Source organism: Rhinatrema bivittatum, chromosome 7 (genome assembly GCF_901001135.1).
Source record: "Rhinatrema bivittatum chromosome 7, aRhiBiv1.1, whole genome shotgun sequence".
Taxonomy (NCBI): Eukaryota; Metazoa; Chordata; class Amphibia; order Gymnophiona; family Rhinatrematidae; genus Rhinatrema; species Rhinatrema bivittatum.
In genome coordinates, this window is record NC_042621.1 from 236,657,837 (window position 1) to 236,683,540 (window position 25,704).

At 40.6% G+C, this 25,704-nt stretch overlaps 1 protein-coding gene across 1 annotated transcript in view; it reads right to left on the bottom strand.

Annotated features, from left to right (window-relative positions):
• Nucleotides 1–25,704, bottom strand: part of PWWP2B (PWWP domain containing 2B) — a 64,936-nt gene that overhangs the window by 32,184 nt on the left and 7,048 nt on the right. The window contains 4 exon segments of the mRNA XM_029609986.1: nt 12,957–13,764; nt 13,766–14,094; nt 14,129–14,439; nt 14,442–14,611. Coding sequence (XP_029465846.1) covers nt 12,975–13,764; nt 13,766–14,094; nt 14,129–14,439; nt 14,442–14,611 — 1,600 coding nt within the window. The 3' untranslated portion in view covers nt 12,957–12,974.

Consider the following 25,704-nt stretch of genomic DNA (forward strand, 5'->3'; position numbering starts at 1 on the left):
TAAATTAAAGATTGGATGAACTGCTAACTGTGAGTACAAGCAAGCCCAGTGCAACCAAGTGTGCATTTCGTGCTTAATGAAATCAGAGGAAGACAACTCTCCCTGAGCCTCTAAACAGCACTGACACATGTTAAAGGACACATCAAGCTGAGATGCCCAAATATGACAGGCAACACAGAGAGAAAGGCACTTAGGTTTCTTGCTCACCAGTGCCATCAGTGCACATCCGATGGAGAATGTGTGTCCAGCCGGCTCGCACTGAAAAAATTTCAAGCGCACAAAATTTAACGGCACAAAAATTAGGCACCCCAAGAGTAAGCACCACAAAAAACACTCAGACAAACTGTGTGCCAAAACCTGGGCGCACCACAAATGCTCAAAAATTTGTGCATATAAAAAGCGTGCCCAAAACAGAGAGCATAACGTGTGTGCAGAACAGACGCACTGGTGCACACTAGTATCCCGTAGAGGATAGTAAAGCATGCATAGAAGCGTGCGAAAACACCACTATGACCTACCACATGGCGTGCAGGAATAAAGCCTAACTGTGGGGCCTAGCAAACTGGGGTTGCGCAACCTGCCAGGCTGCCCAGCTCCCCAGCTCCCCTAACCCCCACGAACGACAGAACAGTGCACCGAGCACAGAGGAAGTTCTGCAAACCTCTCTACACTGTCTCTGTCCACCAAATTCTTTTTTTTTTTTTTTTTTTTTTTAATTACCCAAGCTCTGTCCTTACCTGCTAAGTACAGAGACAGTTTCTGGCTGCTGGGGAGGAGAGGGCATGTACCTTCACCACCACACTCGGCCTCCTGCACCCACTGCCTTTAAACTGTACAATCAGCTAAGTCCTCACTGGGGAACCCAGCTACTGGACCAAGGCACACATCTGAGGGACCACAGAAGTCACCTCAGGAATTCTAAACTGGGGGAGGGACCATCTGGTATCACTGCAGGAGAGCGAGGCTTTTCTTTGTCTATATTTTAAAATTCTCCCCCAAAATCTGAAGCAATGCACGTTCACCATCTGCTAGAGATGGAAAATACTGGCAGGCTGACGTCACTGCAGGGTTATATATACCGTGACGTCAGCTTGCTCTGTCTTCATCTGCTGACAGGGGAGCATAACCCACTGGTCCTAAGTCCATCTGCCTATATGCTAGGAAAGACTTCAATATTAACTGGACAAACTGGTGGACTAATTGGAAAACTGGGAATGTGCCTCGCGGGAGTATGAGTTAAAATTCGCTGACATACGTGCATAAAAGCCAACAAAGCCCTATGGAAGACACGCGCATGCTAGCTATACTTGAATAACCTTAATAATTAGGAGCACACTTACACATGGTTGGTATATTATTTTTCAACTGTGTGCACGATTAAAAATGCCAGCATATCTTTGCTCGCACACAGTTACGTGCAAGCATAGGCACACCCGCGCTTGTTTTAAAACTACCGTCTCAGTGTTGGGTCTGGGTTGTCCCACTCAGCCCCAATCATATCCTGGATAGCCAAATGTATGGGAAATGCCCTGGTACGCTACTATAGCCCTGTCAGGATAGGACCCCCTTTAGATGTCGCATCCTTTCCCTGCTCTTCAGTCAGCCTAAAAGCCTGTGAGACACTTGCAATGAGGCCTCCTAGCTCCTCTCTTCTAAATAACCTCATGGCTGAATCCTCCCAGTTGAGGAGGTAAGCTCCCTTCCTCCGTTTCCTCTTGAATCCCACTCAATTATCCAGGGACAGCAATGACTCCCTTAGAGGAGACTTCTGCCCTGATTCCAACCGAGGCCTCTTCAGCCATAGGTCCTGTTCCAGAGGCGGCTTCCTGGGAATATCCTGTGCCTCATAAGCACGAACTCCATGGAGAATTCCTGCCCTTTAGCATTCAAAAGCCCCTTTGGCTTCTGTGCACGACAATGCTAATGCAGCTGAGAGTGCTGAGGCCATGCCATGGCCGGGTTCCCATACAGCAACAATGCAGGGAACATGGCCTGTGACTGCTGCACCACTCCTTCCTCTGTGGCACCACGATCGTGCTCCATCCCATGAGCCTCGCTGCCATCGCAGACCTTGCAGAAGGAGCTAGCTAGGCTAGACTGCCAGAGTGCACCACACCTTCCACATTTCCTCCCCCTTTCTATACCTGTTTCTTGTTGGGGAATCGGCAGGGAATCTGCAAGAGAAGCCAAGTCAGAAGGAGAGATGGGACAGAGTCCACACCACAGGCCTGGAGGCTTGGCTCTGCTCATCGCAGTCCTGCATTATTTATTTATTTATTTATTTAAGCTTGACTGAGATTGGAAAGCTTTGCCTTTTTGTGGTCTTCAGGCAGGAAATTTGAGGTTCTTAGAGACCCTGAGGTCCCAGGGAAAGAAGATCAGCCTCAAAGATAGTCATCCATAATTCCTAGACTTATTCCTGACTACCACTGGGGAAATTAACCTACCCTAGGCTATTATCCCAGGAGCCTACTTAAAGTTCCTGCTGATTCAGACCAGATTCCTACCATCTACTAAAGGCAGAGAACTACTGATGACTTCCCCTGCTGTACCAGACTATACAGGGAAGAGGGACATCAGGGCAAAAAAAAAAAAAAAATGTTCCCTTTGCCTCCATGTGCTGGTAGGACAGAGAAATCCCACAAGCCTGGATTAGTCTGGCAAGATGAGCAGACATTTTTGATTACTTATGTTTTCAGCCTCAACACTTCCTCCCCCCATCCAGTCAGCTCCCCCCCCCCCCACACATCCTGACCCCTCTTCACTAAATCTGCTTCTCACGCCCAGTCTCTCTTCAACCCCCTCCTTGTACCCTTCCCACTTCCTCCAGCCCTACCACCACCTGTTGGGCCAGCAGAAGCAAAGCAGGCTGCATACTGCCCACTTGTTGCTCACAGCCCCAACCACTGTTTCAATTGCATTAAGACACCGTACTGCCACGTGGTTCAAAGCACCAGTCTGGCTGCAGAGGAGGATGGAAGTACTGCTGGGCTCCTTCCGCTGGCCCAAATCAGCAGTGGCGAGAGAGGTATTGGCAAGATGCTTTGGTTGGGATGGGCTCTGCCAAGTTGAAACCCCAACACTTAAAATGTTTTTGCTTTGTGCGCCTACCTGCTTGTGATGTCTGATTTCGCAGATGGACAGACAAAAATTGAAAAATGTAAGTGCATTTTCATTTACGCATGCTAAAAGTCTCAGCATCCTGTAATCTGTTAATCAGCAGCAATTCATGCCTTCAAACAGACCCATAGGACCTAAGGGAAACTACGGCATAACGGACAGATGAACGTTATATGTTCTCAAATATAAAATTAACTGTATGTTTGTTACCCAAGATGATGGCGACACGGCATTCTCCAATGTTACAGGAACGTATATGTGCTCATATAGCCAGGACAGAGTTAATTCTCCTTCAATATGAATATACTGCTGAGGCTGCATTTAGAATTTGCTGCTTCATGTTGCCACCGTGCACTTCACTGGAAAATCAATCCTCTCCAAGGCTTTTCTATCCCATGCCACCTACTTTCATCCATCCTGGATGTATTCCAAGGTGCTCCAGCAGCTGGCTAACAACCTTTCTTTATGAGCATATGAACCCGTTCCTTTGTCTTATGACAGCTATATAAACATACATGTACAGTGTTTAAAAAAAATGTGACCACTTTCATTCTGTCATATTGCTCTTTATCTAGAAGCCACCTGTTTCCAAATAGAAATTTAACATTTGCTATTTTTGCGCTTATAATTGCAATGACACCCTTCTATTTTGAGAAGATACATGTATATGAAACTAGAACTATATATTATGATCAGGATGAATGAGAAGCGACCCTAATATTTCCAACTTAAACCGTCCACAAGCAATTCTGATCTGGTCGTGGCTTAGTAACCATTCCAAAGCATTCTGCATACAAAGTACCAGGCTGCACTGCAACTAGAAAGAGAATCGAACATTTAGAAAACATGAGTTATGTTGACAGCACTATCAGTTTCCTAATCCCCACTGCCTTTCAATTTAATTTAAAATTTATAGTCTTTTTTTTCCCCCAGGATTCCTCCTGTACAGAGCAGATTACAGCATAAAAAAACAAAACAAAAAAAAAACCTTACACAAAATTACAAATAGTTATCCATATGTCAGTATATCAAAATAACTCGGCATATATCTATTAAGCAAAATATATACAATTTTATTTAGAGAATCCCTAAACCCTTCCCCCACCCAGCACTAAACAATGTACTCACCACCTCATCCATCACTTCCTCCTCCACTCCCATTCCCTTTGCTGCTGTGACTGTCAAAGCACAACTCCAAAAACCCATTTTGTGATCGAATTTTCCATGTTCACTACATACATTTATTAACATGTATGTTTATATAGTTAACTGAAATGTTTCACCAAAAAGAATTTATATAGCTTCTTGAAAAAGCAGATAAATTCAATAACTGTACCAATTTGCAATTCCAATTAAATTGCTGGATAAATTAAAATAAATGTAAATGCTTTGTGTGTTAATCTGAAAAAAAAAAAGAAAGCAAGAAATAAACAGCCACAGCAATTATAAATTTGTAGATACTGATTTCCTAAGGGCTTACCTTTTTTCCCTACAGCACATCACTAAGTGATGGCGAGTGACTCAGAAAAAATAACAGTGACCCACTGTTTACTTGGTGATTTTTGATCTCAGGATGATTATAGTTACTGGGAGAAATTATCACAACCAACAAAGGTCCAGCACACCAACAATTAACCAGTTTGTTTTTAATACTACCCTCTAATTTGAACAGCAAAGCATGGTAAAGATTATGTATTGTCAAATCAAAAAACATAGGAAGAGTGATAATATTAAAATATATTCATTAAATATCCATGCACCAGACTCTGGTATGAACTTTATATTGCATTCTCCTCCACTGAGGTCTGAACACCGATATGGTTTAAAGGTTATTAAAAGAGAAACAAAAAAAAAAAGGCAATCCCTAAATTCGGTTACCTGCCTAGGCAACACCAATACGGAATCATTTTATGCCAGGAAAGCTTTATCATCATGTGCTCTCTTTAATATTATTGTTTGTACCTATGGTGCACCAGTTCCCTCTGTGATCAGTTTCTCTTTTTTTTGATGGGGGGAGGGAGAATCAGCAGTTTCCTCCAGCTCCTGTGATCTTTCAGTTCAAATCAGAACTAGGGCTGCAATTCGACACCATGGAGTGGAAGATCTGACCCAAGAATTTAATCCAGATTTTCAGCAATAGCCAGCTAGCTTTAGCTCCTTAACCACAAGTAGAAAAATACTGGCCTACATTTAGCCAACTAATACCTAGAGCCTTTAAGCTGCAATGTAGTTTTGCGGGACAGGTCCCACTATCAAGGTAGGATGTTGCCACGATAGTGGGACCCCTCCCCCGAAAAAAAAAACATTGCTGCTATGTGGTGCATTCTTTTGTTTCTTGACCAAACACCACAGGACAAAAGAACATGGTGAGCAGCCATTTACTGAGGTGGCAGCACCAACCTCAAGGGACAGCCATCTCCTTAAAGGGCTGCTGGTCCCCCCCCCCCCCCAATAAAAAATGGCACTTGAGGTGGCCCCCAACTCCCCAAAAATGTAGAAATAGCAGAAAATGTCCACGTGGCCAAGGCCCCCGCACCCTCCAAAAGTGGTGTATAAAAAAAAATAAAATAAAAAATAAATAAATAGTGGTCCAGTTCCAGGCCTCCTCATACTTTTTAAAGGAGTGTGGGATCCCGTGATAGGGCTGGGGGCTCCCTTGCACCTGGCTCAGTCTGTGCCATTTTTCAAAACTGGCGCCAACTTGACCTTGCCTCCTCCATGTGACTGGGGCAAGATCCACGATTGGACATCGGCCACGTGCTCTGGGTCTGAACACTGGACCTTGCCCCAGTCACATGGCTGGGGCAAGGTCAGGTCAGCGCTATTTTTTAAAATGGCGCCGACCGAGCCGGGTGCAAGGGGACGCCCTGGCACTATCACGGGATCCCACACTCCTTTCAAAGGTTCACGAGGTACAGGACAGCACTCTGCCCTTAACCACTTTTTTTTTTTTACACCACCACCTTTGGAGGGGAGAAGGAGGGAGCACGGAGCTACCAATGTTTCATTTATCACCACCCTTGGAAGAGTAGAGGGGGGCCAGGGCCATCTGTAATTTTTTAAATTTTGGGGAATTGAGGCCACCTCAAGTGGCGGCCTCGAGGAACCAGGGGTCAGCACTGACTCCTGTCACTCAACCTTTTCTCGAGCTGTAGATTATGTTTTTTTCCTTTATTGCCTACAGCCTCACATTTACTGCTTTTCAAATAGGTGGGGTTATTTTATCACAGCCGCACTAAAATATTTGCATCAGATTGCCTATTAATGACCTTATTTGCATTATTCATGCATGTAAAATCGAATGGAAAATAGATCTTTGTAATAGGGGAGGGTGCCAGGATGGAGATGTGCAAAATATCATGTACATCGTATGAATATACACTGCTTAACCTGGGTTAGAGCATCTCCCAGTAAATTTTAGCTGACTAGATTCAGGGTAATTTTTAGGAGCAACCTAGCGGTTAGGGTGTAGCTGAAAAAAAAAATTAGCTTTACTTAGCTAGCTCAGCTGGGCATTGAGTATATTTACCACATATTCAATGAAGTAAAGATCTACATCTTTCTTCCTCTGAATTATTCTCTCACCTATTATTCGTTGTATGTAAATACCATCTCTTGTTCCTCTTACCTGAGCCTGTCTAAAGTTCGTAACCAAATTATGTGATTCTGTTTGCCCTTTAACATAAGAATATAAGAAATTGCCATGCTGGGTCAGACCAAGGGTCCATCAAAGCCCAGCATCCTGTTTCCAACAGAGGCCAAAACCAGGCCACAAGAACCTGGCAATTACCCAAACACTAAGAAGAACCCATGCTATTGATGCAATTAATAGCAGTGGCTATTCCTCAAGTAAAATTGATTATAGCCATTAATGGACTTCTCCTCCAAGAACTTATCCAAACCTTTTTTGAACCCAGCTACACTAACTGCACTAACCACCTCCTCTGGCAACAAATTCCAGAGCTTTATTGTGCGTTGAGTGAAAAAGAATTTTCTCCGATTAGTCTTAAATGTGCTACTTGCTAACTTGATGAACATGGTATCAAACTTATCACCATTTAAAAACTCTACACTGTTGATTTAAAACATTTCAAATGAATGAATAATTTTTTTTAAATAAATATAGATTTTTCAATGGTTTTAAATAATTAATGTATAAACATTTTCACTGCCTTCCCACCCAGTCACATGATCACTGCGCACCATCCACCCCTATCAATTCTTTTAGGATAATCTCTAAAGCAGGGCTTCCAAAAGCTTTCCTGGGGACCCCACCACCAGTCGGGTTTGTCAGGAGATTCACAATGAATATGCATGAAGTTTGCATACCATGGAGACTCAGTATATGCAAATTTATCTCATGCATATTCATTGCAGATATCCTGACAACCCGACTGGCTGTGAATTCTCTAGGACAAGGTTTGGAAGCCCTGCCCTCAGGAGATGGATTCTAAGTTCTACTCTAGTTTGTGACATTTTAGTCACTTTCACATCTAAGTACTTACAACAGATTTTTTTTCTTTTATTTGAAGTTTGTAGTTTCCCCAATTAAATTTCTAATGTAGAATGGTACAGAAACCCAACAGCAATACATAGAAGTAAAGCAGAAGAGACTCGCCTACAAGAAGAACACAGGCCTAATTTTTTCACATTAAATAATGAAATATCTTCCTACTTATATAACAAGTCTCCCTGAACACTTAGGAAAGCTGCAGTGCTTTATAATAAGTAGTCTAGTTGGAAATACTGAAAACCTTTGCCCACAGTGTCTTAGTGCAAGAACAGAGCGAGAAGAGTTAAGTGGTTTGCTCTGTAATTTTATGGCAACAGTTGAAGAGTTTCAGGCTACTTCATGACCCCCCCCCTCCCTGTTCAGGGTCTGTGAAGAAGTTGCTTCCAGAGTCCAAGCCATTCTGACAGGCAAGGAGGAGAAGTTTAGGTCTCCTTCCAGAATGAAAAATGGTGCATGGCTGGCATGCACAGTATTGAATGCAAGACCAAGTGACTTTCTTTCCCAAAAAGCATGAATGCATCTACAGAGGAGGAGTTCAGCATTACTCGGTTTATATTTATTTATTGCCAGACATTGATATTCCGCCTTTTTCCAATCTGGCCAGAAAGCAGATTACAATTAAATAAGGGTGGCTAATAGATAGGCAAGAGATACATTTGTTTAAAAGTTCCTTTACAGTTTCATTGAGTCGGTCTCAGGCATAGTGGCTATTTCTAACACTAGTAAACAGACTGGGGAAAGGCCTGACCAGCTATGCCTTTACTTTCTTCCGGAATGTGAGACAGTATACGGTCACCTTGAACTCTCCTGGTAACTCATTCTCAATTTTGGGTGCGTAACAATTGAAGGCCCAAAGTCTTGTACTAACCAATTTCTTAGACACCGAAGGTGGGGAATGCTTCTTTAATTACTGGAAAATTATAAAACCAAAAGCAGGACTTGAGGTAGGTTGGCATCTCAGCAAAAATGTTACAGTGAGATGACTTGGTCTGATATAGTTTTAAAGCTCAAATGGAATTCTGTAGTGCAATTTTAATGTACTGAGAATCTTCAAACACAGCTGTTTTAAAGCTGTGCAGCTTGCAGATAACTTACAAAGGTCAAGTTATTCTCTGAAACAGTTAAGACAACTACAGCAATACTATCTTTAGCTCTAATTTGATGAGATCTCAGTAGTGATGCCTGGACTTGCATGGAAAACTCCAAAAATCAGTAGATGGTGGAGAAGATATTGGTGGCTCAATAGGGAGCAGTCTTCCCTCTGAACCAACACTAAACCTCAGCTCCATATAACATTATAGAACTGAGGTCTTTTGTCTATTTTTAGAGTAGAAGGGACTTCTGTTTATCAGTCAAAAGGGCTTTGTAGAACTTACTTTATCTACCTTGGAAGGACAATCATTTGAGTTAATCATGCCATACTTTCTATCTGAAATGTCAGAGTCAGCTAACTTAGTTGAATGATCCTTTCTGGCTCCCCAAGACAGCACACAAACTGTTTCTATGGGAACAGTACTCTCAGACCCCCCCACTCGTTCTGTTGCGGAGTAACAAGACTTCATCTTCCCACCTACACTGTTCAGCATAGAACGATCTCTGTGTCAACTCATTATGGACTGCCACATCACCTATTTTCCTATACATACATACCAACTCTTATTTATTGGTATTTTTATTGGAATTTGTATGCTGCCTACGCCAAAGTTCTTAATCCTTCTGCATACAAATCAGGATCAAGACATCATTCATCATCTCAACGGTTCCTTAATGAAAACTGCCAACTGGAAACCAAGCCTCAACTCCCAAAACACAGAGATGCTCTGGATTAGGAAGGTCAACCCTGTCCAACCCCTCCCAAAAGTAGTCCTTAAAGGAACAACCCTCACACTTAGCTCATAAGCCTGCAATCATAACTTCATACTAGATTTCCAGCTCAGAACCAAAGCCCAGATTCTTGCAGACCTAATATGGCTTTTTCCCCCCCATCTCCGTCAAGTCCGCCACCTCCAACTGCTATTGCCAAACACCACATTTGAGTTACAGCCATCTTATGTCTGGAGTACTGTACTGCAGTGTGTGTAGGACTCCCCAACACCATAAGCCACAGATTGCTGCTGTTCATACTGAGAAGGAAGGTACATAAATTAGACCAAATTACCCCCAAGTCCTGACAAGCTACACTGGTTGCCAACAGTTTACTGCACTAAATTCGAAATCCTAAACCTGATTTACAAACCTCTCAAAGGCCTAACTCTGCCCTACCTTAGCGATACCACCACCCACTATAAGCCCTCCTGCCCATTATGGTCAATATCACAAGCCTGCCTTTAGATACCATCCCTGAGAACCATGCATCTCACTAGTACCAGGAACAGAACCTTCGAGGGATCCGCCCCTACCTTTTGGAACTCCCTGCCTCCTTATATCAGGCTGGCCTTGGACCACCTCTCAGTCAGAAAACTATTATAAACATGGCTTTTTGAGGCAGCATTCGGTATCAGCCATTAACAGTTTGCATTCACTTTTACTCTGGCCTCCTATAACCTTCGCTCAGACGTGAACTCTGGTATCTTTTTGGTCTGACAAAACATCACCTGCCATATAGAAGACATATCAAAACACTGACTGGGGCACGTTGTATCCCCTTCTTTTTGGAATTTGTATAAAGCTAATTGTACTGTTTGACCTCTTCTGATGCGCTGTATCTGATTTAACAAACTAGAATTTGTGTTGAACTCTCTTGATGGAAAATCGTGTCACAGTCTGATTGATTAATAGACATTCTGTGGATCTCCAAGTTATTTCATCCATGAAGAGAAGCAACATGCCCACTCTTGAAAAAAAATTTCAGTTCCAACATGCATTGTACAATTTGGTCAGCCAAAATTGCAATTGTTGAAATGCGTCCACCAGATTTCTACAATAGAATTTTAAAAAGTGTTAAAAGTTTAGTTTGGGGGGGGGGGGGGGGGGGGAGATGGGGGAAGGTCAGAGGTCATGTAACAAACTGGGAACATTTTGCGGAGTAATGTTCCCTCCAGGTTTTGCCTATGGATACAAAATGATTTTGAGTATGAATATCCTTCAGGCCTGTGTATCGTCCCGTGCATAGTGCAATGCCCAACTCATTTAAAAGTTTACAAATTAAATTGCCTACTAATCACGTCTGGCACCAACTATCTAACTCCAAAGACAATTCAAGAACTAAACACTGTCACTCAAAGTCGATCTTGCCAAAACATGGTCAAAGCATATCTAGGGCAGCATTTGGGAAACCTAAACTGCCGCTACACTTGTTTTATGTATTTATCTTTAGAAAAGGTAGCTTTCCAGTACTGTCAAAACTGCCTTTTCCAAAAGCACAGAAAACATAAAAAAAAAAATTTGGGGGGGGGGGGGGGGGGGGGGGAGGCAAAAAAAAAAAAAAAAGATAAAATAAAATGAATACAAATCTATTTTTCCCTCTAAGTTGCATTTCCATACGTAGGAAAGTCCTCCATCACCACTCATGAATTTCTCACACCTTGTCAATGTGTTGGGGGTGGGTACATACAACGGCATTCGTTTGGCTTGATACATTGACAGGAGTTCTGCACATGTCAAAGGTCTTCTGAAAGGGAACTGTGATGCAAATATCACTTCTTCCCTCAATTTACCCTACTCTGGCTATTTAAAAAAAAAAAAAATCCATACCTTCTGCGTGCTTTAATATTTAAAGAGTGCACACATGTTCTTTTACACATTTTATAGATAAAATGTGTTACACAAGTACAATTCCCAAGAATCTCTAGGAACAGACATGTTTGGAACTGTCTCACAAATTAGGTTACCCAGAATGAGATCCAAGTGAGTCAACTATTGCAAGTGATTCATGATGTAACCAATATGAATCAACCAGCTTCAGAGAGCTATTAAATCTGTGAATCCTTAATTCCTACAGTTGCTCCCTAGATTCAAGTCATGTGCAAAGGCAACAATTTAAAACATATTTTTGAAAAGAGTGACTGTCATAACATGGAACATGCTAGACACAGATCTTTCTTTTGAACACACACAGATGACGACATTACTGCTTAAAAATATTTGTTTTGGTTTTTTTACACGCCGATGTTTGGTCTGCACAGCTTGCCTTGAAGTCCCAGTCCAGGGGTGGCCAACCTTTCATGCACCAAGAGCCAACGAATCATAATGCACAGTACTAAAGAGCCTCACGTTTTCAAGAGATGAGAGGATCTCCTTTGAGGAGAAGGATCATTGCAAAGGAGGGTACGTAAGGCACCACCTAGGGTGCCAAGCTGGGGAGAATCTGAGCCCAAAAAAAGGGAAGAGGGTGCCAAAAAGCAACCCTTGCCCAATGGTGCCATTTTTGCCAGCAATTGTCCCTGCAGACAGGGAGGGGTAGTCCCCAATAAAGACTCGCCCTCATGTATACCAGCATCTCTCTCAACACTCCCACCCTGTTCCAAACCTCTCTCTCAATCCCATCCTCTCCCTACCAGTCCTATCTCAATCCTCCCACCAGTCTGGCCACTCCTGAGCTTCAAAGAGCCAAATACAGATCTGGTTTTCAGGATATCCACAACAAATATACATGAGCCAAGTTGCATACAATGGGGCAGTGCATGGAAATCTCTTTCATGCATATGTGCTGTGGAGCCTGAAAGCCAAGCCTTGTATGGCTCTTGAGGATCAGCACTGGCCACTGCTGCCCTAGAATGTCTGCCCTTCCATCACAGCAGACAATCTCCATATTAAAGACCAACAGACAAATTTTCAGTCCTGCTCTCCTTCCTTTCTTCTGACTTTGTTCTGCTCCACATACTATGCACATGTGTAACTGGCAATTTAAAACAGCATACTGCTTTGGACCATGCCAGTAATATCTGCTCTGGACCATGCCAGCAAGCAATTCTACTGCTATCACTTATCCAAGCTCAACCAGCTGTCCATTATGGAAAATACTGTCTTTTTACAACACATGGTACAAAAACAAAAATGGTACAAGACCACGTTTCAGTTAGGATGAACAAAATTAAAAATCACTCCTACCTTACAACCCAAAATAAATCAATCACAATTTTTAACAAATCTGCTACTCCCAAACTGTTACCACACTTTTGTATAAATGAAAATTTCAATGAGTCATTCTATCCAGTGCATCTAGAAAAAAAAAAATCACAGTATCATCAGAACAGAACATATCTAAATTTTTTTTTAAAGACAACTTAATGACATTTAGGTGAAAACAGCATAATGTGGAAGGATGAATTAGAATACATTGATCTTATGTAGCCACATAGTCATCAGGCTAGCATGCACTCACCTGTTAGCAATGATGTGCTTATGCTTCACACTGCGTTAGGAGCTCTCTTATTTCTGGGGTCAAATGTCCAGCAGCTGTAGCAGCCTCTGCAATAGCTTTCCGATACAACCCTTTCTTCTTACGGTTAAACCTCAGTTTGAAAAAGTCACAGAAAGAGGAGAGTTTTGTAAGTGATAAAAAAGATGTAGTCGGGGAACCAAACCATACAACTTTTGCTTCTTGCCAGGTGGGTTCTCCGTTTTCCTTCTGGCTGATGCTAATACCAAGAACTCGTGCAGGCCACCAAGGAAAACCATGGATTTTACCCCATACAATATCTCCCACTGAAACAGTTCTTCCTTCTTCAGTGATGCACTTTGAAACATTTTTAGTGTGCAACCTGACTGTTAATGGTGGCACGGTTTTACACTCAACTTTGGAAGACGAAGAAACTGAAATTTCATCTCCAGGTAAAAAGTCACACATTTCTATTGACGTTGGCTCCGAGCTGGAGGATTTGGATTCATCTAAGCTGTCATTACTACATACCGACAAGCTGGAAGAATCTGCCTTTCTTTTATGAAAATTCATTAGCAAAGTCAAGTTACTGTGGGTCGTCTTTACGGTGGGGAAAAGCCCTTGAAGTCCGTCTTCATCTCCAGAACTTCCTGAACACAATCTCAGGAAAGGTCTCTCTGTTGGCTCATCAGTATAAAATGCAGCAGAATCAGATGCTCTTGTGCTCTGGAGTACGTTTATCCCATCAATAAGCTCTGCTTTATAAACAGAAACGCTCTCTCCATCATTCGTCCTATGAGTTTCAGTCTGATTTAGGAGGGGGAATATCGGCATTGGAATGCACAGGCCTAGTTAGCTTCAGTTTTGGAATGGAAGCAAATGGACCGTTGGCTGACTTATCTGCAAAACCTTTGGTTTCCTGACATTTTTCAGAGTCTCTGTTTTTTTCTTGGTCCCCACCTCCATTCAGTAATAAGCGCTTTGGACAAAATGGTTCAATAGACCCATGAATACGGGATGGAATTTTCACAACTTCCCCCTTACCTTGTGGGGTACTGTATGATATTTTTATTACTGGACTTCTGGGCACCAGTTCTAAAGGATACTTGTCTTCTTTCCTCTCTCTTTTATTTTTTTCGCTCTTCATAATCTGACTCATCGTGCCTTTTCTTTACCTTATTCAGAATATTTAATTTTTCCATTCTTCTGTCTTGCCGGTCTTTCCTATCCTCACTGGGATTTAATGTATTTTTGCATTTTTCACAAAGAACCTGTCTTGGTCTTAGCCGAATGGTGCTCATTATAAGCCTGCCAGAGTCTCTGTTTCGTGACAATCGTCTCTTTGTCCTTTTTATAGTCCTTGGTGGAGGCTGAGGTACCCATTGGTTGTAAGTGTGTCTTAACCATAAAGGAGGAGGAAAAGGAGCGCCTTCAAAATACGGAGGGCAAGGAGGGATACTTCCCGGGCACGGCACAAGAGAAGGAACTTGACCATTGTTTTTCCTTGGACGTGCTTAGCACTTCTTTCAGGCTGCGAATCCACCTCCAGCACCGGCTCCATTTGCTCTTCATTATCAAGGAGTCCATTAGTGCAATTGTTAGCAGGTGGTTCATCTTGCTTTGGCAACAAAGATGGAGGAACACAAAACAACCCAGACCTGTATCAGCCAAGAAAGGTGTATAAGATCAGAACCCCTTAACAAAAGATGATAAAAAAAAGAAATATTTTAAAGTAATATTGATTACATTGTTTATACAAACTACATAAACTAATGCCCAGCCAAATGGCAAATTAATATTCATATACAACAATGCTTTAAATTAATACGATAGGACCTAGCTGAACTTTGACATCCTGGTGTATGTAACACTTCAACTGTAATAAACTTAACATATATAGTTATTTGAGTTTGCTATGCAACACAAATCTTAACTTAATAGATAAAAGAAATGAGTATGTTGAATAAATACGGAAATACTGCTACTATGATGTACAAATTCATCAGAAACAACATACTTCTCGTTGTCAGAATTCTGGACTTGGCTATAATGCACATTAAATCTAAATAAAAGGTTAACTTTTAGCCTTTACTTTCCAGGCTCACTCAGGAATCTACAACATAATTATTCTGATGACAAATACATACTACTTTTGCCTAATACTCAGTATTCAAACTCATATCACTTACCATATTTCAATGCAATTCTCCCATAATTCTGCTGAACTTGTATTAGTCTAAAACATTTTATAGTACAATATATATATATATATATATATATATATATATATATATATATATATATACACACACACACATATATACACACACACACACAAAGTTGCTACAGTATTTTATAACCTGTGCGGAAAGGATACGTGCAGGTTATAAAATACAAGTGCATTTTATAATTTTTACATACACGCGCATATGCTCGTGTATGTAAAAATTACGAGCTGTGCAAGGCCGGACTTAAGTCAGATAAATCAGCATTTATAAGTAGCAGCACATAGCCAGTTAAGTCCAAAAAGTGCTACATAGCTGAATAAATCAGAATATAGCTCAATTCTTCCAAATAGTGAGGAAGACACTACTTAGCTGATTAAGTGTGCACAACTCATACACCCGCATATTTATAGTTGCGATTTACAAGGATATACATGTAGATTTTTATCGCATTAATTTGATGCTTTTACAAAAGTAAATCAGGGGATTTTATAACATGCATGTGGCAATGAAATAACCAGTTTTTCTATTTTGTCTATAAGTTCACTCAGTCTATATGCAAGCTCATGAAGACCCTCTGGCTCTTCGGCCTGAAGTCCCTCATTGCACCCAGACCCTCTACCCAATCATTTTCACTTTAGCAATGTTTACGATCACTTACACCAGATACTGAGCAGAAGTAAATGTACGCAAGTAAAAGACTTATGTGCATCACTTTAGCAGGATTCAACACAACTTATGAAATGAAATGTCTCTGCTCCGGAACACCCTTTTCTTACACACACACACACACACAGTTACTCATGGGCCCTGATTCATGCATATAAGTTGCAGTTTTGAAAATAGCATGGATTCACGCATGTTCTATTTTATGCATGCAAGTCCTAATATTTACATGCGCAATGTTTGAAAATTCACCTGAATATATACACATGCCTATGATGGAAATCTTAATACATTGTCAGACCTTTATTAAGCATATAACAAGACATTTTGTTGATTTTCCTTTTAACCTTTTATTTTTGGTGGGCTCAGAGTACGCTTTTTATTTGAAAGAATCTCAATTAATATAACAAGACAGTGGGTAATTGTGTACCTATTTTCAAAAGACAGTGGTAGTAGTGAACATAATAGTTATAACTGCTAACAAGTGATAGGCAGCTTTTAAAAATGCTTGGCAGAGAGAAGGGATTGGTGCCAGTGAATCTGTATGTCATATTGGGTGGGATGCTACAGAGAGCAGGTCCGGAGTCTGGTAAAGACACTTCCCTCCTCTTCTCGCCCACTGGAATTCACCCTGCTCTGAACATAGGAAGGGCGGGCAATAAATGCCTTTAAATAAATATATAAAAGTGTCTTTCTTTAGTACAGAAATCATGAAAAATAGCTCCTTACTTAAATTTCCCCTGAAACATTACATAAACAATGCGATAAGCCATTGGTTTCATTAAGGCCAAGATGTCTTTTGCCTACAGTGGCATTGGTTAACATTTGGCTTCCACCTTTTCCTCTGATTCACAATGGGAAACTCCTGAATTACTTAAGGAGGAAACAGAAGGTACCGTACAGCCATGCCTTGGGGGTTATGGCTAAACCACAGCTCAGCATCACAAGCTGCACATACTACTTACTGACAATGCGAGTAATGAGCAATCCCTCTCAGTGATAATCAAGCTACTGAAGACAGACACTATAAGCAGCAAAGAAATAAACAAGGCGGCCCTATGGAAGAGCAAACTAATTTAGATTTAGCCTTTTATGCTCTGAAGGGCAACTGAAAGCTTCAAGTAAAATGCCTCCAGGTTCTGATCTACTTTAATTTCAAACCCACCAACAGAAATATTTATACCATTCTGCCAAACTTAAGGAAGTTTTTTGGGGGGGAGATGTACAATAACCTTAACAGTTATGAATCTCAAAGGAAATTTTCCAATTACGAGGGAATTTCAGCACTGGTCTAAAGACTAGTGATATTTTGCAGGAAATACATTTTTGTGTAGTGGGAAAGACAGCATTTGTCAAGTCTAGGAAAGTCTACATGGGTACTGAGGGGTGGATTTTTCCATGAAACATTACCCTAATGTACCAAAGCTGGGTCAAACTGCCCACCCCTAATTTACCAGAACTAAGGGCAAATAATCAAACAGAAGTGTATTTTACAGTTCAAGTTCTTCCTCCTCCCAACTAAAATGTTGATTTATCTGGTCTGTTTACTGCATTGGAGTGCAATTTGTATTAAAACTGTTCTTGGAAATGTAAACATTTACTGGGTCATGCCATTTTCGTCTTTTTTTTTTTCCAAATGCTTCAGAAAGCCAAGCTCACAACTGTGACACTTTAACAAGCCCAAGGACAGTGGAAGCACTTTACTGTAACAAACTCCCCCATGTAAAATATGGAAACTTACATTAGGAAAAACGTAACAGATCATGGGACCTTTCCTTTAATCAAGCTTTCCTATGACCTTTAAATCATCTCTTTGATCCCATAATAATAAAAGTCATAAAACCTGGTTTTGTTCAAGAGATTATATGGCCAATTCCTGCTCTAGGGAAGGTCCAAAGAAACAAACTGGAAACCAATCCAATATTGCAAGTAGCAACCAAAAAGAGTAGTGGATCAGTAAAAACACCAGGGTTTTTTAAATGTTTTTACTGATCCACAATTCCTGCTCTAGCACTGTTTAAGTGAGTCATCAATTTTCTAATCAGATGTAGGCTAAATGACAGATTTTGAAACATAAAAATGCACAGGCAAATAGAATAATTTACAGAAGTGTTTCTATAGGTTACAGATGAGGATGGGTTAACTCAACACCTTATTTATCTCATGTTTTTTCATTGGTAGCTCAAGGTGGAGTTATTTATTCAAAATATTTATATTTGAGAAGCCAGCACAAGATGGACGCTTGTCTCTTTCCCTCCTCATAACTCGCTCCGGGTTTGGTTTAATTCGCCTCCATGATGTTCATTTTTGTGGCGAAATTGGGTAAACCTGCCCTCTAAGATGTCTGGAAATGGTGCCAAGACAGACCTGAATTTCAATAATGCATCAGGAGCAAAACAAGTTAAGCACAATCCTCCAATGCCTGAAAAGTCCAGGTCGGGTAAAGACTGCCTTGCTGCTGTAGACTTTGTACTAGCGGAATTACATGATATATGGGACTTGATGGAGCATTTTAATGCTCCTTGCATATCAAATGTGATCTGGAGAGGATGGCAAATCAGTTTTCAGCTTTACAAGTGGCTGCTGGTAAATGCGAGGTCCAATTAGCTAATTTCAATGAAGTGCTCGATACAGCACGGCAGCACGCAACAATGACTGGGCCTATGAATCAAATCGTACATGTCGCAATAATGCATGGCTTTTGAGAATCCCAGAGGGAATGGAAGGTCCTAATACAATAACATTTATTGCTGAATCGGTATCTTGAATACTTCAATTACGCTTTGAAAAACTGTTTGAAGTGGAGCGGGCTTACTGTGTTCCTTCTCGGCCCCAACCTAAAGTCAAATTCCCGAGGCCAATAGTATTTACAGTGCTATGATATCCACAGGTGCTTGATATCTCTGCAGCTGCTCAGATTAAAACCCCAGGAATGTCTGAGGGTAAAAAGATTATTTTTGTTCCTGACCTTCCTAAAACTGCAATACATTTTTACATCTATGGTTGCAACTCCGGCAACTGGGAGCAAAGTATGGTCTGCTCTACCCAGCGAGAATTAAAATAACTTATAATACCACCAAATCTTATGTTGACCCATCAATTTTGGAAGATTTTTTAATTAAAGGGGGGGAAAAAAACCATATGGAACAGTCTTAACATTAATGACGATTTTCCTTCTCTCGGTCTGACTGGAATAGCTATAACTAGACATTTTTGATTGTTGTTTTTGGGATGTTTGCTTATTGAGATATTTTGCCCGTTACTTCCTGATTTGGCGTGTGCATTGAAAGGACAGTCCTATTGGCTGCATGCATGATGCTTGATAGTTCGAATATGCATGTGCAAATGGAACTGCTGCAAGCGTATAGTTGGCGGCTGCATGTGTGCATAGAAAGGTGGAAGATGTGCGAGGTACTTGATGGCTTGTACGTGGATGTGTATATGTGACTGATGTGAGTGTGTGAGCATGGCCTGTAATTCAAGTTATTTGAAGGAGCATGATGAGCTGGATAGTGTGTAAGACTGATGCAAGTGTGAGAACACAGACTACATGGAAGATGTGTATATGTGCGCGTAGAAATGGAAGTTTTGTTTCGTTGGTTGTTCAGTTCGTGGTGTGCATGTGACATACAGCGGGGCTGTGCTTGCGTGCCACGGGGTGGGTGGGTGCACACCCCTATTGACTACTTGTACATGAATAGGTGTATGAGATTGACACAGGTATAAATGTGTGTGAATGCAAAGCGCATGATGACAGGTGATTGTGCACATAGATTTAGTTTTAGGCATTTCTAAATAATTCAGCCACTCGCAAAGCTTTGGTATTTTAATACTTGGGAGGTTTTAGATATGATTACAATGTATTGGGAATACAGTTAGTTGGGTCCTTTGTATTTTCTTCTTGCGGTCCAGATTGATTGCTACTGTATTGATACTGCAGGCTAAACCTTTGTTTTTAAATGGATCTACTGGCCCGCAAGGTTGTTTGTCCTTTTTCACTTTTTTTTAATTATTTATAATTTTACAGCCTTACAAAGTTAATCAAAAACAAACTGTCAAAACACTGAGAGGAGACAGGAAACATAATCAATCACAATCATAAGTTTAATATAAAGGAAACTAAACTAACAACTCTCATCACATCAAAGTAAGTAAATCAGAGAAGGCTGCCAGAAAATAGGGAGAACATAAAGAGAACCTAAATAAGCTAAGAAATTGCAATTACATGACTTATAACTGCCTTAATGTACTACTACTGATCTCCTTGAAGCTCATCTGTATCTAAAAAAAGAATGTAACTGCTCTGGAGCAAAAAATGACACAGTAAGAAAGAAGCACCTTCAGATCTCATAGTCAGAAACCTTTTCCTCCTTTCCTGGGTAGTTCTAGCTAGGTCAGAAAAAAGATTCTCACACACTGCCCTAGAAAGTAAACATTTAAATTGTGGAAATACATCTTCATAACAACACTTAAATCTGACTCAGAAAAAAGGAAAAAAAAAAAAGTTAAACGCTCGGAAACTTCCACTGTGGAATTTAAGAAAATTGGTCAGATTAGACAAATGTAATGAAATTGGAGACTCGAGCCTTTGGGAATTAGAAGAGAGAAAATAAACTCTGGTAAATGCTGGAATATTCTCCTCTGACATATGCAAAATGTCAAAGTATTTCCTAAGAGTCATTCTAAGTGATTATCCCACCACCCAAGGGAAGTTTAAGAAACTAAGATTAAGGCACCTCTCTTGATTTCCCAGGTACTCCAAATGCCTTGAGAGGGACCCCTGTTCTTTAAATCACAGTGGAATTAAGGGAACCAACTTCTTGAGCCTCTTTTCTCCAACTTTGATATTCAGTTACTATGCTCATTAATCTGTTCCCCATGCATTTGAAAATTCCCTTGAAGTCTTTGAGATGGAGAAGGAATGTTAGAGGAATGTTCAGAAATCAAAGTCCCATGATGAGACAATAAATCCCAGAGTGAATCAAGAGTCACGGCGGGTTTAGGAATTTCAGAGATTAAAGATGGAAGGTTTGTTCTCTGAAATGCAGCCAAGTTCAGGGCCGTCAAATTCACACCAACCTTGCTAGAAGACACAGCAGGGGCAGTCTGAAATCCTCTTCCCTGGTCCTGTTCCACATCGCTTTCAACTCCAATAGTCCCGCTAAACGCTGACAAAGCTTGGGTCCCCTCTGATGCAGTCCTGCCAGTGACACCTCCCAGCGCTGTGTGCAGCCCATTCAAGTCGGCATATCACTCCAACAGTTGGGGGGGGGGGGGGGTGTCGAAGATCCAGGGGACTCAAAGATGTCTCCCCAGGCAATTTGAGCGCTCCCTCACTCATGGTCGTAACAGTATTGCCAGTCCCTTTCTTGAATACCGGGTTAGTAGACACAAAAAAGATGTAATAAGCGGCTGGACTGAAGAGCAGGCTCATTCGGAGGGAAAGATGCAAACTCTCCCCTTCCTCTTAGGAGGCATACGGCAAGAAAAAGAAACAAGGTAACAAAAGGAAACAGACCCAGCCGCAGCATGTCTAGTTCATGCCGCCATCTTGGCATCCTCAAGAAAAGCTCCTTTTTTAACACAGGAAAATTTTGAATGGTGCAATCTGGTAATTGATGGATATTGGGAGCTATATAATGGGTATTTTTTTTTTTTATCATATCATGTCTTCTCCCCATTTCTAATGTTGAATGAAGATGGTGTCACCTAAGTCCTTAACTGTACTTAGTCTCAATGTTAAGAGGTTTAAATCATCCCATTAAAAATGAAAAAAAATTAATAATAATTAACTTATGTAAAGAAAGCTATGGCTAATGTGGTTCTACTACAGGAACTCATCTGGATGAGAGGGAATCTGCAAAACTCCAACTGGTCTGGGGTGGTAAATGTGTTTATTCAGCTGCCAGTGGGAAAAAAATGGAGTGGCGATTCTTTAGACAAAAACTTTAAATGCTAAAATTATCTCTCAGAAATCTGAGGTAATGGGCAGGTGGGTGCAAGCTGTGACCTCTGTTGTTGGGAAGCCCATTTAATTTTGAATGTGTACGCTCCAAACATGGATTCCCCTGAGTTTTTTTTTTTAAAGAATTAGCCCAGCTCCTCTTGGAATATGGAGATATGCCTATTATTTTTGGACGAGATTTTAATCAAACTCCAAATCTGGTATTAGATAGGCAATCACCGAATCTCTACATAAGACCCTAAGCTTCTGGTATAGCTGCCTCCAAGCAATCAACGCGCTCCTCTCTAGTCTCAATCTAGTCCTCAACTCCAACAAGACTGAAATCCTCATAATCTCCCAAGACGACAACAATCCTCTTCTTAATGCTCCAATATTGTCACCTCCCTTGAACCTCAATCATGAACCCCACGTAAGAGATCTTGGCGTTCTCTTAGATAACCAACTTAACCTCAAAAAATTTGTTAACACTACCAAGGAATGCTTTTTCAAACTGCAAGTCCTAAAAAAACTGAAACCCCTCTTACATTTTCATGACTTCTGCCTGGTACTTCAATCTATACTCTTCTCTAAAATCGATTACTGCAACTCGCTGGTCCTTGGACTTCCGGCAAACACCATCAAACCTCTACAGATGTTGCAGAATTCAGCGGCCAGGAGAGATCACATCTCCCCTATCCTTTACAACCTCCACTGGCTTCCTATCAAATACAGAATTCTCTATAAAGTCCTTACCATTATTCACAAAGCCTTACACAACCTCTCTCCTATTGAGCTTCCCAGCCAGCCAAGACCTCACTACTCCAGCAGACCAATTAGAGGAGCCTATCTAGGCACTCTTTACGTTCCCCCTGCAAAAACATCCTTCAGAAAACGTGCCCTTTCCTCAGCAGGCCCCTCACAATGGAATGCTCTCCCTCCAGACCTCCGACAAGATCCATGTCCTCTATCTTTCAAAAAAAAAAAAAACAAAAAACTCAAAACATGGCTCTTCAAACTAGCATTCCCAGAATGATGACTTCTGTTCACTTCATAGTCCAACATGACCTTCGCTTTGTTCCATGTCTTACTCCTTAACCTTCCTAAGTCCGCCACAAGAGCTCATACCTTGTTAATAAAATCTTGCAAGTAGTTTCATTAAGTATTTATCTTAATTTAATCTTGTTAATCCTAGACATATTAGCATGTTATCAACTTCCGTCTGGTTGTATTTATTTATTTAATCATCAACTAAGTTGCGTACTGTTATGTTTTGCAATGGGCAAGTTTTTAGCTCCAGTTTCCTATGCATTTACTTGTTTCTCACATTGTTCCATGTAACGCTCCTATGCGAAGTTTTTTCTTCATTGTAAACCGGTGTGATTTGTAGTTTCTACAGGAATGCCGGTATATAAAAAAAGCAAAATAAATAAATAAATAAATAAATAAAATCTAAAAGCCGGCCTGTGAGGACGAAGTCTTTACAAGTCCTACGGGATATGCAGTCTGAGTTGGGTCTAGTGGATCCATGGCACCTGTTATATTCTACTGGAAAGGAATTCACATTCTTTTCATTTCCCCATCACTCGAACTCCCAAATTGATTTTTTCTTGGTCTCTAAATTTGATTCTACCAAATGTTACAAATACTGAGATTTTGCCAATACTGGCATCAGATCTTGCAGCTATTACTTTATCCCTCTCTGAATTATAAACCCCAAACAGATCTCCCAAATGGAGGTTGAATACAATACTACTGGAGAATAGGGTCTTCCTAGAAAAAATGTCTAGGTTTATCCTTGAGTTTTTTTATTTAACGGGACAGAGCTCATTCCCTACCCAGTGGTATGTAAATCATTTAAAGTTACATTAAGGAGGTGAGATTATTAGTTACATGGCACACAAAAATAAATTAGATAATTTTAACAAGATTGGAATCAGAAATAGCAGCATTGGAATTAGAACATATTTGGCTGAGTGCTCCAGATATTATAATAGGCCTTACCAGATTAAAATAGCAGTACAATTCACTACTTAGTAAGAAAGCAGGTAAAAGCATATTTTTAAAACAATCCCATTATTATGCAGAAAGTAATAGTTCTGGTAGACTCCTTGCTCAGTATTTGGCAGTTTAAAAAAAACAGATGTAGAATTCATGCCATCAAGGTCTCCCAATCAGTCACTGTTACTAAGGATCTTGATATTTTACACCAATTTCAACATTATGTTTATACTTCTGATGTCTTAGATACTATAAATCTAAGAGGTGTGCAACTCTTTTCTTGAGAATTTATGTTCTCCTCACTTATCAGAAGACAGGATATATCTAGATTCTCCTATCACTGAGGAGATTGATTAGACTATTAATACTCTTCCATCTAGCAAAGCCCCTGTGCCTGATGGACTTCTGGTGAAATTTTATAGATTTTTCAAGCCTTGCTTGCTTCCTAAACTTATTTAACATTTTTATATACCGAACATTTGTTTTTCACTTCATGTCGGTTTACATTGTGACTAGGCCTAGATTCATCATTTTGCGATAAATATCGCAAAAATAGCTCCCGTGATAAAAAAACAGGGGCTATTTTACTGCAACACACATAGAATTTATTGCACCCATGATATTTTCACATCACAAGGCTCATAAAACAGTTAACTATTTATACCACTGTAAGAGGGGTTCTGGGGAGGCAATTTTACATGCATAGTCATACGTACAAACAGCACAATTACCATCAGTGAAGATTTAATGTGTTTTGTAGTGATGAAACGTGAAAGTTAAAAAATCAGTGGACCTCCAGAGGCGCGCTCTCTCTCTCTCTACCCTCCCCTCTCTTGAAACAGGATTTGCGATAAATCCCGTTTCAGCTGTAATGTACAGCTATCGCAAGCATAATGCTCAGAAAAAAGGTGTAGTTGTTTCCAGCGTTAAATCCTGCAATAGCATGCGTTATGTTTTCGCACACAACGTTAAACAGCCTTCATTTCCTTTTATTCCGCTCAAACTCCTCCTACATGAATACATTTTTCAAATTTGCATTCGCATTTTGCGATGCAATATTTATCGCATGCGTTAATGTGTTATCATGGGTGTTAGGGCCATATCGCTTGCTATAATGCCCTAATGCATTTTAATGAACAAGCCTCCTTAATGCTTTGTATTCTCAGTATACAAAGGATGGAAGGGCTTCCAATAATTTTTTGGAGGCTAATATAGTATTATTAGAAAAACATGGAATACAGCCTATATTAGTGCAGAATTATAGACCCATCTCTCTTCTAAACGTAGATTGTAAAATCTATTCTAAAATCTTAGCTACTAGACTTAACTCAGCCCTGGGAGACCCAATTCATTCAGATCAAGTTGGGTTTATGAGAAAGAGACAAATGTTTGACAACGTTAAGAGTATCTCAGTAACTAGGCCCCAGCAGATTCCATAGTTGGCCTTGTCCATAGATGCTGAGAAGGCATTTGACAGAGTAGAATGGGAGTATATATTTGGAGTCCACACATGGGTTGGCTTTGAAGAGTTATTTATTAAATATATTGGAATGTTATACAATAATCCGCATTCAAAGATCTTGGCTAATAATGTCCTTTCTAGTAGTTTCCCTCTTGGTAGAGGCACAAGGCAGGAGTGCCCATTGTTACCATTGCTTTTTATTTTATCATTGGAACCACTCTTGCAGGCTATTCGGCAATCTGATATTTCCAGGGACTGCTGTAGGGGGTTGAGTTATAAAACTGCAGTGTATGCAAGATGACTTGCTTTTATTTTTATCTAACTCTGACTGTTCTGTTAATAGCGTCTCAACATTTTCTGGTTTCAAAGTCAACCGGGATAAAACAGAATTTATGCCACTTAATACTAAGGGCTAGATCATCAAACTATCGCATGCGAAAGGTAGAGGGTGTGTGT